Source organism: Rhinopithecus roxellana, chromosome 9 (genome assembly GCF_007565055.1).
Source record: "Rhinopithecus roxellana isolate Shanxi Qingling chromosome 9, ASM756505v1, whole genome shotgun sequence".
Taxonomy (NCBI): Eukaryota; Metazoa; Chordata; class Mammalia; order Primates; family Cercopithecidae; genus Rhinopithecus; species Rhinopithecus roxellana.
Window position 1 is genome coordinate 65,574,009 of NC_044557.1, and position 14,531 is coordinate 65,588,539.

General features: G+C 40.4%; 1 protein-coding gene across 4 annotated transcripts in view; it reads left to right on the top strand.

Annotated features, from left to right (window-relative positions):
* Positions 1–14,531, top strand: part of GRHL2 (grainyhead like transcription factor 2) — a 191,880-nt gene that overhangs the window by 130,520 nt on the left and 46,829 nt on the right. For all 4 annotated transcript variants that reach the window (XM_010374178.2, XM_030937320.1, XM_030937322.1 and 1 more), the window contains exon 9: positions 8,591–8,749. In XM_010374178.2, the coding sequence (XP_010372480.1) occupies positions 8,591–8,749 (159 nt within the window). The remainder of the gene's footprint in view (positions 1–8,590; positions 8,750–14,531) is intronic.

Consider the following 14,531-nt stretch of genomic DNA (forward strand, 5'->3'; position numbering starts at 1 on the left):
AGTACAAACTTTAGGCTCTTTCAATAGTAAGGGCAGGAGGACAAGAAGGGGGTTGAGATCAAGAGGTAACCAGTAACTGCAGACATCTGGACAGCAGTGAGTGTCCGAGGAGCCTGGGAACTTCCTTGTCCTTGATCAGGTCACAATGCTCCTAAAAATCTTTCACAAAACATAGTTAGTTGTTTACATACTTCCCCTTTCATCCCAGGATTAGTTATAAAAGCTACATGACTGCTGTTTTCACATATTACGTCAGTGCTCTGAAATCATCCTTGCCTATGTGTAGGAATGGGTAAAGACCCCTTAAACAAAAATGGAGTTAGTTATGTTAGTTCTTTTGCTGTCTCACTGTTATGTCTTCTCACCCTCCAGCTTCAGAGAAAGCTCTTTCTTCCTCTCATAAAACTTCACTTGTGAGTTGATCTCCTTTATCCCCTGCTTCTGAGGCTCTTGACTCCCACAGCCACTCCTCTCTGCAGCCTCTTACATACCTCATCTCTTTTCGTATGGACGCCTCCTTCATCTCAGAAGTGCACTTCTGCTGGGCCAGCTGCCCACTGCCAGTGCTCCCATCCCTCCCTTAGCTGAGGTGCTTCTTCTCCATCTCTTTGACCTGTCTCACTTGCCCAGCAATCACCTTCCTCTCCTCCCTTCCATTGGTCTGGCCTCTGGAAGTAGCATGGATGCTCTCCACTACTGAACACAATGACCTTTTCTCAGTCCTCATGCCCCGTCCTCTCTGTATCTTGGATGTTGGAGGCTGTGGCCACAGCTCTATCTGCCTTGGCCTCAGAGATGCACACTTGGCCTCATTCAGTGCTTATTACTGGATCACAGTGATAAAAACAGATTGATTTGCCTCTTTCCTCACCACTCCCCGCCTTTCAGGTTCTTTCTTCACTTTCCAGATATAAACCTTCCTTTTCCATTAGGGTGATCTCTACATTTTTTCGGAGCCAGCATGAGCTTTTTTTCCCTTCCATCTCTCTTTCTCCTGTCTCAAGACTCCTACAGGAAATCTTCCCTGGCTGCCTTGTTGAGCTCTCTTCTTCTTCTTTTTTTTTGAGATAAAGTCTCGCTCTGTCACCTAGGCTGGAGTGCAATGGTGGGATCTCAGCTCACTAAAACCTCTGCCTCCCAGGTTCAAGCAATTCTCCTGCCTCAGCCTCCCCAGTAGCTGGGATTACAGGCATGTACCACCATGCCCGGCTTATTTTTGTATTTTTAGTAGATATGTCATTTCACCATGTTGGCCAGGCTAGTCTTGAACTGCTGACCTCAGGTGATCCACCTGCCTTGGCCTTCCAAAGTGCTGGGATTGTAGGCATGAGCCACCACACCTGGCCTTCTCTCTTCTTAAAGCAAACAGAGTCTGGAGTGTTCAATTTAATATCTAATTACGTACCTTCCACAACAGTGAATACTGTTGGACCCCCACCTTTCCCTTGAGGGCAGGGCCCTGCCATAGATAGACTTCTGTATTTCCCATGGCCTCTGTATATAGCATCTTCATAGTGTGGATGGATGGATAGATAGATAGATAGATAGATAGATAGATAGATAGATAGATAGATATTGATGAAGATATTCATGCTTAATATATAGTTGATGCTCAATTTATGATTGTTGATACATAACATCTGGTCAGAGCAGCTAACTTCACTATACTAAATTGACTTCAGCTACTCATATTAATCTCTGCTCTTAGGAGGTATTGCTTATGAAAGCAAGAACATAGATATAGTTGTATTTAGAAAAATAATTTATCTTCTCTTAAGTTGTTGGACAAATATTTGTTGACTGTCTACCATGGGCCTAGTACTGGGAATACAGTGAGCTTGAAGCAGACAAGTACCCTCCTCTTAAGGACTTGTCAGCATCATGCAGCAAGCAGATAATTAAACACTAAGCAAATAAATAATAAGATAAATTCAAGTAATTGTATGTGCTATGAAGAAAGGAGAAAAGAGAAATTTGACACACTCTGCCACTGGTCATGGGCCAAGCGGTTGAGAGGAGGAGGAAGAAGAGGTAAAAGGCAGCTCTCCATGGAATGGTCAAGGCGGATATTTCTGCAGAGTACCTTGGAATGACTCTGAATGAGAAGAAGGAGCTGGCAGTGTGATGATCTGCAGGGACAGCACAGAAGGCAGAGCACACAGCAGGCAGCAAAGCCTCTGAAAGGAGAACAAACAAAAAATTGAGCACTGAAAGAATACGGGAAACTATGGTAGAGTGTGTGAGTCCACCAAGTGTGCATCTGTGTGTATACATACATACCTGCAGAATTGAGAGGAGAAAATAAATATTTTATCAGGAAGAAAGGAAGAAATGAAATAAACATTCTTAAAAAGTACTTCCTAAAAGTGCTATATCATTGTACATTTTATGAAATCTAGGCATTTCTTATATCCTCAACAAAATAGCAAGCTCCCTGAGGCAGGTAGTCTGTCTTGCATCCTGTATTCCCATCTCTCAGCACGATGCCAAGCACAGAAAGAAGACATTAAATCACTATTTGATGAATACATGTATAAAAAAAGATGGTTGCCCAAAGCTGAGATTTCACATTTTAATATTGTCTACTTTTAGTCTATCTTCTGTCTCAATTTGGCATTGCATCTGCACACAAATACAATCCTATCAAAATGGAAGAAAAAAGGTAAAATGTGAGAAAGCTGTCTGTAGAAATTCTAAAAATCAAGAAAGGAACAGAGTGAAGAATCTGGCAAAAACACATTTATATAGTTATATATTGTTTGTGAAAGAAAAATGTGTTCTCATGTGAAAATGATTATTTCTTAATATATACTTTGTACCTGTGATTTAGAGGCTTATCCTGTGCAATTTCTTGGAAAAGAATTTTTTTTTCAACCTCAATTATCAGGATATAAGTAGCGTTCTTAGTCTTTAAAGAGAAACATCTTAAAAGTGCAAAATACAATTGTTTAAAGAGGAAAATAAATACATTGTATCAAATCACAGATATTACAATTTTTTGAATCCCAAATTGCTTTCTGAATCAAAGGTAGGCCCATTTATTTTAATGGAAAGCTCTCAGAAAAAGGTTTAGGAGTCAATAATCAAGTTAATGTAGCAATTCTAAAGCTCATTGATTTGTGTTTATTTTAATAAATCTTACTGCATGCATAATGTACACCTGAGGAGTATTATAATTTCAGTAAAGTCACTTGCCTTGGGTAGAAAACACAAAATGGGAATTATAATTCATATGTAACAAATGATTTTGTAAAAACAATGCCAAATATCATGAGACTGCTTCTATTTCTGGGAAAGATCTTGGTACGTTTAGAAACAATCCTTCTATCTTAATCAACCCTTGAACTGATGACAAAATTAAAATTGTATCTATTATCTGCCTGAATACATCTGATCTGATGGATTCTTTCTTAAAATATAAATTACGTGCTATTAGCATTATAGGAAAACAAGTAAGTGAGGTTTTAAAAATATTATATGAGCATTCGTAACTTTCTTAACGCTTGGGAGACAGATAGATTGTTTATGGCATTTATACATCTTTTACATAATCAAGGCTTCCACCGAAGTGAAAAATAACTTTCTGTGCATGACATTTGGATGAACATTTGGTAGAGGAAATTATACCTTTTCCTTAAGCCCCTCTAATACATATTTACAAACAAGTGCTTTGTAGATATACTTCCAAGTAATTTGCTTTCACATTTCTCTGCTGTGCTTGGAGCTGAGATATGGTTGGGTTTGCAAGATGAAACAAATGAATGCTTATCAGTCTCCAAGCTAAGGCTTTAATGTCCTTCCATGACTTCCCAAACTCCTCCCCACCCCCAGTTTCAGTTAAAGTTCAACCATTTGGGTTTTGAGTGCAGCACAGCGAGACTATGATTGATACCATCAGGTACTGAAACTGTGCTTTGCCAGTGGGTCAGGCAGCTAGGCAAGAGGAAAACAATGCCAAACCTATTATAAAATCCCTCCCTTATAGGTTCACCGGGAGCTGACAACACAATGTAGCAGAAAAGGCAGATTCTTGTGTTGTTTACTTTTAATGGAATTAGAGAGCCCATTAGAGCTTCTGCTAAGGACCTCTCTCTATTGAGAGAACCCAGCCTAAGTGTCTCCCGGTGAAGACTGATGTGTGGTAGCTCATTTGACCTTTAAAGACCATCTCTACTGGGTGATTGGTTTTTATAACTCCTCCAGGGAAAATTTGGTCTATGTATTATAGTATATTGCCAGTAAGCAGTTATTTCAGTGGATCTAGTGGGTCTGTCCCACTTAAATGGCCCTTGTAAATATTCACACTCCATCACGTCGGCTCTTAGTTGAGACTTGAGCTGATAAGACCACATTTAATATTGCTTCCTGCCTGTCTGAGTGTATGTCCACTGTGAGTGACACGTGGTTAAATCAGTGAGCCAACCATGAATCTTAATAGCTTAGGAAATATTCATCAGAACACTTTTCTCCTCTGGCTCCTGTAGTTCTAGGTAGGCTTTATGAGGAGTGGAAAATAACCAGTCTGTGTTAAGACTCCTGTGATTATGGCCACCAGCAGGAAGATCTCTATGAAGGACGTGGCCAAAATGATGAACAACTGCATACCTCACCAGAGTGATCATTTGCTTTGCTGACATACAACTGCGTTTATACAGTCTGGCCAAGATGTTTTTCAGGTGTTCTCTGTAAAGTGTACTTTTTCATAACCTAAAGGTTAGTGTTTGATGAAGCTGTTATCTTTAGAGCATCATCATACGTTCTCTCTCCATCATCCCTGACTTCTGTGGTTGCAGGAACCATAACCAATGCATCTATGCTAGCGCCTAGCACAGCCTCAGGAACTTGGTAGGTACTTCAAAAATATTTGTTGCATAAATGACTGTTAAATAAAAATTCTCTGCCATTAGGGCTTCTCCAGGGACAGTAATAGTATTTTCTGTCTGTGTGGCTGTAGTGGGCAAAATACTTATACTATGGAAAATCAGTAGGAGAATCAGACATAGCTTGTTTTTTCTTTCTTTCTTGCGGGGCGTGAGGGCGTTCTTTCTTTTTTTCGGATCTTCTTTTTTTTTCTTTCTTTCGGGGGTGGAGGGAGGGGGAGGGGAGAGAGAGGGGAAAGAAAGAAAGATATAAAGCTCGTTCCAAGGAAGGACCATCACCTCCAATCGACTAATCTCCCCTTCCTCCTAATGATCTCCTTCCGATTCTGGCTTCCTTAATTTTCCCTACACTCGCCCCTCAAAAACCCACCTTCTAAGCCTGTCTCTCCCCCAGTCCCTGTCGGCCCCCCCTCCCTCTCTTTCTTTTTCTCTCCTTCCTGAGAGGTGAGGGGAGAGGGTCCCTCGAAGAAGGACCCAAGGAGCCCGCCTCCGAATATCCCTCCTTCCATCCCTATCGTAACCATCCCCCCATCCCTTCCCCCCCCCTCTCTTTCCCATCCCTCTCTCCCTCTCTCCCTTTCCTTCCTTCCTTCCTTCCTTCCTTCCTTCCTTCCTTCCTTCCTTCCTTCCTTCCTTCCTTCCTTCCTTCCAAGTTTTGCTCTTGTTGCCCAGGCTGGAATGCAATGGCACAATCTCGGCTCACTGCAAACCTCCACCTCCCAGGTTCAAGAGATTCTCCTGCCTCAGCCTCCCGAGTAGCTGGGATTACAGGGTCCTGCCACCACACCCAGCTAATTTTTGTATTTTTAGTAGAGATGGGGTTCCACCATGTTGGCTGGGCTGGTCTCGAACTCCTAACCTCCGGTGATTCACCTCGGCCTCTCAAAGTGCTGGGATTACTGAGGCTGAGGCGTGAGCCATCGCGCTCAGCCTGTGTGTTCTTTCTTAGTAATCTTCATCACTCAGTTCCTGTGAATCACCTGACATTTGCATCTTTAGTCATTCTCTTTTTCTTTACTGTTCCTCAGTCCTTGTCAGGCCGCTGCTCTAAGCCCAGTGAATGTGTGGGTTTGTATTTCACTAGTGTTCTCCAAGCCCAGGGCTCTGTTTTGTCTTCCTGGGGCTTCTGTACACACCTGCCTCTCTGTACACAGAACACAGAGGATGACTCTGTGTTGGTCACTGCTGGATCACTCATCTGTCTCCCTCTTGGACTGTCAGCTCCATGAAGCAGGGTTTTGGGTTTCTTTTCTATCCCCTGTATCTAATGTTGTGTTTGACCCATTGTGGGCTTGTGTGGATGTTTACAGACTGAATGAGTGAACACATGAATTAAAGAAATGAATGAAGGAAATGAATATATTGGTAGTTAGATCATCTTTTTTTAAACCAACTTTTCATGGTGTATATTTAAGATACACAGCATGATGTTATGGAATACATGTAGATACTTTATCCGTCATCTCATATCCACCGTCTCACACAGTTACCCATTTCTTTTTGTTTTTGACAAGAGCAGCTAAAATCTACTCATTTAGCATGGATTCCATATACGGTATATATATTTTTTCTTTTTCCCCCGATCTCCCATCTACAGTACAATTTTATTACTGATGGTCCTCATGTTGTACCTTAGTTTGCTAGATTTGTTGGCATAATTAGATCGTTGTTGGGTACTTGTTTTCAGAGAGTGGCTGGAAGTGTGAGAGCCCAGGGGTCAGGGCATAGGGTTGCTGTAATCAACCTGTCACTAAGCGCTGTCATCTGGCCTGACTGGTGTGGATGTGGTACCCCACTAAGACATTCCTCCGTGCCAGATGAGGAGCTCAAAAATAAAATAAAAATGAGGTTTCTAGAGATGTAGCACTAAAAATGAGATGCCTGGATTGCCAAAAGCCTACAGGCTTTGGGTTTGAAATGAACTAGATCGGGCCTAGTAGTTACATCAAAATTTCAAAAGGCTTTTATTTAATTAATTAATTAATTAATTAATTTAGAGATATGCTGTCGCTCTGTCACCCAGGCTGGGAGGGTAGTGGCATGATCTCAGCTCACTGTAGCTTCAAACTCCCGGGCTCAGGCAATCCTCCCATCTCAGCCTCCCAAATAGCTGGAACTAGAGGGATGCACCACCACACTCGGCTGATTTTTAAAGTTTTTGTAGAGATGGGATCTCACTATGTTGCCCAGGCTGATCTCAAACTCCTGAGCTCAGGTGATCCTTCTGCCTCAGCCTTCCAAAGTGCTGGGGTTATAGGCAAGAGCCACCGCGCCTGGCTGAAAAGCCTTTCACATGCAGTCTGTTTCTCATGGTTTTCCTTCCTTGAGGGCTGCTCTCCATAGTGTCACTGTGGTGTGATGGGCTTCAGGTCCAAGGCTTAAAGGTGAATGGAAAACCCAGGGAATCAAATAAGGCAAGCATTAAATAGTACATCGAATGAAATAGTTTTCAGAACACATAATTGTACAATTTTAAAGCAATAAATAATTTAACATTTTATTTTAAATAAAAAGAATACATGTGGCATCAAACGAAAATAGTACCAAGAGTATAATACAGTGTGCCTGGATCTCCCCAGAAACCACCTCTTAATCATCAGTGTAGTTACCATGTAAACCTGGGTGCTACACTGATACCTCCATTCTGTGATAAATCACTCTTAAATGGTATCAATGGTCTGCCATCCACTATGTAAAATGAGGAGAATTTTACCTCATTTACACTCCTCCCTCTCTTCTTACCAAATTTTATAATAAAATAAAATAATTATTTTTAGTTCTTTTGTTGGTCAACACTATAATCTTATTAATTTCCTGGAGTTTCCATTTTTTTGAATTCGTGTGATTTCTTTTACATCTCTTGATGCCCTGTGCTGTAAGGTGAGGATGTTGATACCTTCACTATATCCACTATATTTTCTCTCTCCTGTTTCAGATCTTACATTTAACAATCTTTTACTTTTTCACTAACATGGAAGTATATATGTATCTACATTTTGTCCTGCAGGGAGGGATCCTAAAGGGAAAATTGAAATCTGAAGACGTTAAGTGACTCGTGTAAGGTTTCTTAGCTGGTTAATGTTACAGCTGGGGCTGGGGCATCTGATTCCCAATCTAGTAGGCTTTCTGCAGATAAACTCAGTGATTCACTCATCTAATGTTTATTGAGTGCTTATTTTCCTCCAGGCACTAGGTACCAGTAATATAAAAATAATAAGTGGTCTCAAATTGCATGCTTCATAATCAAGGAAGACAGACAGATATATAAACAAATAACTAGGTTTCGATGCAGTAATTTGCAAAGGAAGGTGTTATCTGATTTTTTTTTTTTTTTATTCCACAGGTCAGAAATTAGAATAACTGATATAACTATTAGAAGTGGCAACTTTGATGTGTTGAGGAAACAGTGTTTTACCCAGGCCACTTATGCATGTTTAAAAAATAAATAAGACTTTGCTGATATACTTCCAGGAAAGCAATTTAAATGGTCTGTTTCAAGATTAAATATGAAAGCAGATTTCAAAAATAATGTATAATTATAAATTATATGTTTTATGCTCAGCATGTTTTTATGTGAAAAGAATATCAAAATATTCTTCAGTTGTCCTTATGGGGTTGTTTAGTATTTTGACTTAAAGTCTAAAGTTTATGCATTTATTGTACATTCTTTTTATGGTGACTTGTGAACCTTTTCTTTCTGTTTCCCTCAGATTTTCATCACCGTGAATTGCTTGAGTACAGATTTCTCCTCCCAAAAAGGGGTGAAAGGACTTCCTTTGATGATTCAGATTGACACATACAGTTATAACAATCGTAGCAATAAACCCATTCATAGAGCTTATTGCCAGATCAAGGTCTTCTGTGATAAAGTGAGTAAAGATGACAGTTTTTTATAAAGGTATCTTTATTATTACATATTACTTTTAATGGCATTTCTTCCTTGTCACCTTCACTTGTCTAGTGGTGTCAAAATAGTCACTTTACTCATCACAGTGGGAGTGGTAATCTTTCATTCTCGGTTCCTGAGAATGAAAGGAAGTCTTCAGTCAACTGTATTTTTTTTTTTTTTCAGTTTATCATTTTTATCACTAAGTTAATGACTGACTGTTTCTTAGCTCAGGCTGCTATAACAAAAAACCATAGACTGGGTGGCTTAAACAACTGAAATGTATTCCTCAAAGTTCTAGAGGCTGGAAAGTCCAAGGTCAACATGTCAGCTAATTTGGATCTTAGTAAGGGCTCGCTTCCTGGCTTGCAGACAGCTGCCTTCTCACTGTGTCCTCACATGGCACAGAGAGCGAGCATGCGCACAAGCTCTCTGGTGTCTCTTTTGCTAAGGACACAAATTTTATCATAAGGACTCTACCCTCATGACCTCGTCTAAACCCAATTACCTCCCCCAAATTTCACCTCCAAATACCATCACATTGGGAATTGGGAGTCCAACATATGAATTCTGGGGGCACACAAACTTTAGTCTATAACACATTGTGTTGTAAGTTTGACCCAATGAGATAGTTCAAATAACAGACTAATACTCTTTACTGGGCGTAGACCCTGTCCCAGAGCATATCAGTGCATCCGTTATTATTTTATGGGTTAAATGGGACCACATCTAGGACTTTTTGGAATGGAAATAGCACTTATAAAATAAGTTCATTAGTACATATGCACTCAGTAAACATGTACTTTGAATCTCCCTGAATCCCACCCCAAAAGAGTTGAAAAATTTGAACAGAAAAACTTAAAACCCTGTGATTAGGTGACGGGAAATCATCACAAATCCCAAATATGAATGGGACCAAGCATCAACAATTTCAAAGCCTGTGTGATATCAGCGATTATGAGGGAAAGTAATGGGGCCACTTGATAGCCAAAGAACAGGAAACCTACAAAGTTGTCCAAAGTACTCACTGGAAAGTGCAGTGGGCTGTCTCAGGACAGCATGTGAGACCTGGGTGGGAGGGTACAGATCTAGTGGATTCTACTTTGCCAGTGAGTGTAAGAGGACTGAGCATTGAAATGTTTTGGGCTCTATGAACTCTGGGAAGTCAGAAACTAAAGTTCCCTTCTAAGACAAAATCCTGCTCTGGAAAAAAAAAAAAAAAAAAGAAATTCTCGGAGTAAAGTCCAAGCTGAGTTGAAAAAAAAAAAAAGGTGAAAGGAAAGAGGTCAAAATGAAAATGAAGAGGAAGATGGGAAGGGATACAGAGTAGGCAGATCTCAGAAAATCTGACTATATTTGTATCACTTTGTGAACACACCAGATGGGGATCCTGGGAGCCACGAAACTAGAAGAAATCCTGGCTCACTCATTTCACTTGAAAATGACCAACAGAAAAGAAAAAGCAGTTGAATCCCATACAATGTTTTATGAAAAAAGAGATTAAGATCAGACTGACTTCCCTATGAATAATGAATGCCTTTCAAAAAGACAGGCCCACAAAACAGATGAAAACTGTAGCCTAATATTTCAAAATAAGCTAAATGAAATTAAGGAAATAATGGACGTTATGAAGATCAACATAAATCTCAATTTGAAAAAATCAACTTGAGATGTGTAGAAAATAGAATGACTTGAAAAAGATGAGATGGAAGTCAGGGAATTTAGAAATAAAAGATTAAAATGGATTAGAAATAAAAACTATGCTAGAAGCAACACAAGAGTAAATAAATATAAAAGATAATGCTTTAAGAAAACAAGCTAGGAAACAACAAAATTTTTAAAATCAAAGGAAATGAAGAAAGAGGTGTGAGAGAAAATACAAATATAGCAGACAGGTAAAGGAGATGTAATATAGACTGGGTGCGTGGCTCATACCTGTAATCCCAGCACTTTGGGAGGCCAAGTTGGAAGGATCACATGAGTCCAGGAGTTCGAGATCAGTTTAGGCAACAAATTGAGACCCCTGTCTCTACAAAAAAATGTAAAAACTAGCCAGGTTCAGTGATGCATGTCTGCAGTTCTAGGTACTCGGGAGGCTGAGGCAGGAGGATTGCTTGACTCCAGGAGTTTGAAGTTGTGGTGACCTATGCTCCAGCCTGGGTGACAGAGCAAGACCCTATCTTAAAAAAAAAAAAAAAATCCAATATACATATAATAGGAATCTTTGAGGAAAAAAAGTGGGGGGATGGAATACTAAAAATACATTGCCTTAGATATGCATTTAAATACATATTCTCTAAGCAAAACCTTAAACAGAAAGTATATGTATTTAAACAGTCCACCACACACTTGGGAAAATTGATCCACTATAACCAATACAAAATAGTTAAGCTATTGGACTTTTTGAAAAAAGAAAATAATTTTCTTTGGGCCTCTAAGTAAATAAAATAAATATTAAATCACTTATAAGGAAAATTTGATTATCAAACTTTTCAACAGCAACACCTTGTCAGAAGACAATGATATTTAAGGTAATCAAGTAAAGAAAATGTGGGCCAAGGATTTTATACACAGCCTAATTGACTTTGAAGTATAAAGACTGCAGGCACAAACAAAATAAATCCCCAACATCCAGAGAATATTTCTTCTCAGGGACTCTCGTAGTGAACACAATTTAGACAAGCAATATTATTGTAAAGACATTGGTAAAACGATGGGTGGTGCGCATTCAGGATCTATTTACCTGTAGATCTAATTCTAAATGATGGCGGAGACAGTGTGACAGTATATTCTGACAAGGTAGACATCGTACAATTGTTTTAAAACTGGGAAGGATAGGAAGGGTATATGAGCAATAAAATAAGTTGACTAGCTGCTTATAGAGATTAACTGTGAGTGAAAGGATAGTACTCCATATTAGACGCTGGGGAGAGAGAGGAACAGGAAGAAGATAGTAGTAGCCAGTTCACTGTTGCCCATCACTCTTTTTTAAAATTATTTTTCCATAAGTTATTGGGGTGCATGTGGTATTTGGTTACATGAGTAAGCTCTTTAGTGGTGATTTGTGAGATTTTGGTGTGCCTATCACCCGAGCAGTACACACTGTACCATATTTGTAGTCTTTTATCCCTCAACCCCCTCCCACTTTTCCCCAGAAGTCCCCAAAGTCCATTGTATCATTCTTATGGCTTTGGGTCCTCGTAACTTACCTCTCACATATCAGTGAGAACATATGATGTTTGGTTTTCCATTCCTGAGTTACATCACTTAGAGTAATAGTCTCCAGTCTTATCCAAGGCACTGCAAATGCCGTTAATTCAGCCCATCACTCTTACAGGTGCTGCAGTCAGTTGTATTAAAGGTTTAATACTATTAACATGTCTGAGAGTTCTGGTTTAGCAGTGGCAGGAGAAAGCAGAGATGGTGAGGAAAACAGAAAGAAAACACGTAAACAAGAACTGCATAGGGGTTAGGGACATGCGGCGTAGCAGTAAATATCCCTAAAGTCTCAACGGCCTTTCAGGCCATGATGATTTCAGTTAATGCCAATCATCCAGCCATCAGAGCAGCACAGCAATCAATAGGACAGTTTCCATGACACTGGTAGGACAGTAGGACAGTACACAGTAGAACAGTTTAGGACAGTTCAGAGTACACAGTAGGACAGTTCACAGTAAGGCAGTTCACAGTACACAGTACACAGTACGACAGTACACAGTAGAACAGTTCACAGTACACAGTAGGACAGTTCACATAGGACAGTTCACAGTACACAGTACACAGTACAACAGTACACAGTAGAACAGTTCACAGTACACAGTAGGACAGTTCACAGTACACAGTAGGGCAGTACACAGTAGGACAGTTCACAGTACACAGTAGGGCAGTACACAGTAGGACAGTACACAGTAGAACAGTTCACAGTACACAGTAGGACAGTACACAGTAGAACAGTTCACAGTACACAGTAGGACAGTACACAGGAGAACAGTTCACAGTACACAGTAGGACAGTACACAGTAGAACAGTTCACAGTACACAGTAGGACAGTACACAGCAGAACAGTTCACAGTACACAGTAGGACAGTACACAGTAGAACAGTTCACAGTACACAGTAGGACAGTACATAGTAGGACAGTTCACAGTAGGACAGTACACAGTATGACAGTTCACAGTACACAGTAGGACAGTACACAGTAGGACAGTACACAGGAGAACAGTTCACAGTACACAGTAGGACAGTACACAGGAGAACAGTTCATGGTACACAGTAGGACGGTACACAGTAGAACAGTTCACAGTACACCAGTAGGACAGTACATAGTAGGACAGTTCACAGTACACAGTAGGACAGTACACAGTATGACAGTTCACAGTACACAGTAGGACACTACATAGTAGGACAGTTCACAGTAGGACAGTACACAGTAGGACAGTTCACAGTACACACACAGTAGGACAGTACATAGTAGGACAGTTCACAGTAGGACAGTACACAGTGTGACAGTTCACAGTACACAGTAGGACAGTACATAGTAGGACAGTTTACAGTACACAGTAGGACAGTACACAGTAGGACAGTTCACAGTACACAGTAGGGCAGTACACAGTAGGACAGTACACAGTAGAACAGTTCACAGTACACAGTAGGACAGTACACAGTAGAACAGTTCACAGTACACAGTAGGACAGTACACAGGAGAACAGTTCACAGTACACAGTAGGACAGTACACAGTAGAACAGTTCACAGTACACAGTAGGACAGTACACAGCAGAACAGTTCACAGTACACAGTAGGACAGTACACAGTAGAACAGTTCACAGTACACAGTAGGACAGTACATAGTAGGACAGTTCACAGTAGGACAGTACACAGTATGACAGTTCACAGTACACAGTAGGACAGTACACAGTAGGACAGTACACAGGAGAACAGTTCACAGTACACAGTAGGACAGTACACAGGAGAACAGTTCATGGTACACAGTAGGACGGTACACAGTAGAACAGTTCACAGTACACCAGTAGGACAGTACATAGTAGGACAGTTCACAGTACACAGTAGGACAGTACACAGTATGACAGTTCACAGTACACAGTAGGACACTACATAGTAGGACAGTTCACAGTAGGACAGTACACAGTAGGACAGTTCACAGTACACACACAGTAGGACAGTACATAGTAGGACAGTTCACAGTAGGACAGTACACAGTGTGACAGTTCACAGTACACAGTAGGACAGTACATAGTAGGACAGTTTACAGTACACAGTAGGACAGTACACAGTAGGACAGTTCACAGTACACAGTAGGACAGTACACAGTAGAACAGTTCACAGTACACAGTAGGACAGTACATAGTAGGACAGTTCACAGTACACAGTAGGACAGTTCACAGTACACAGTAGGACAGTACACAGTAGGACAGTTCACAGTACACAGTAGGACAGTACATAGTAGGACAGTTTACAGTACACAGTAGGACAGTTCACAGTACACAGTAGGACAGTACATAGTAGGACAGTTTCCATGACACAGCAATCAGTAGGACAGTTTCCAAGACAGTAGAGAAGTTTCCATGACAGTTTCCAGAGGCCTGTTAAATCAATAGACACAGTTGTATAGGAATGGTGAAATATCAAAGGTACAGACAGCATAAGCAATTTGCCCAGAGACACACAGTGAGAATGCAGAGTAGTTAGATGCAAATCTAAGTCTAATTTCAAACTCATTCTCCTGGAATTGATAAATAACTTTATAT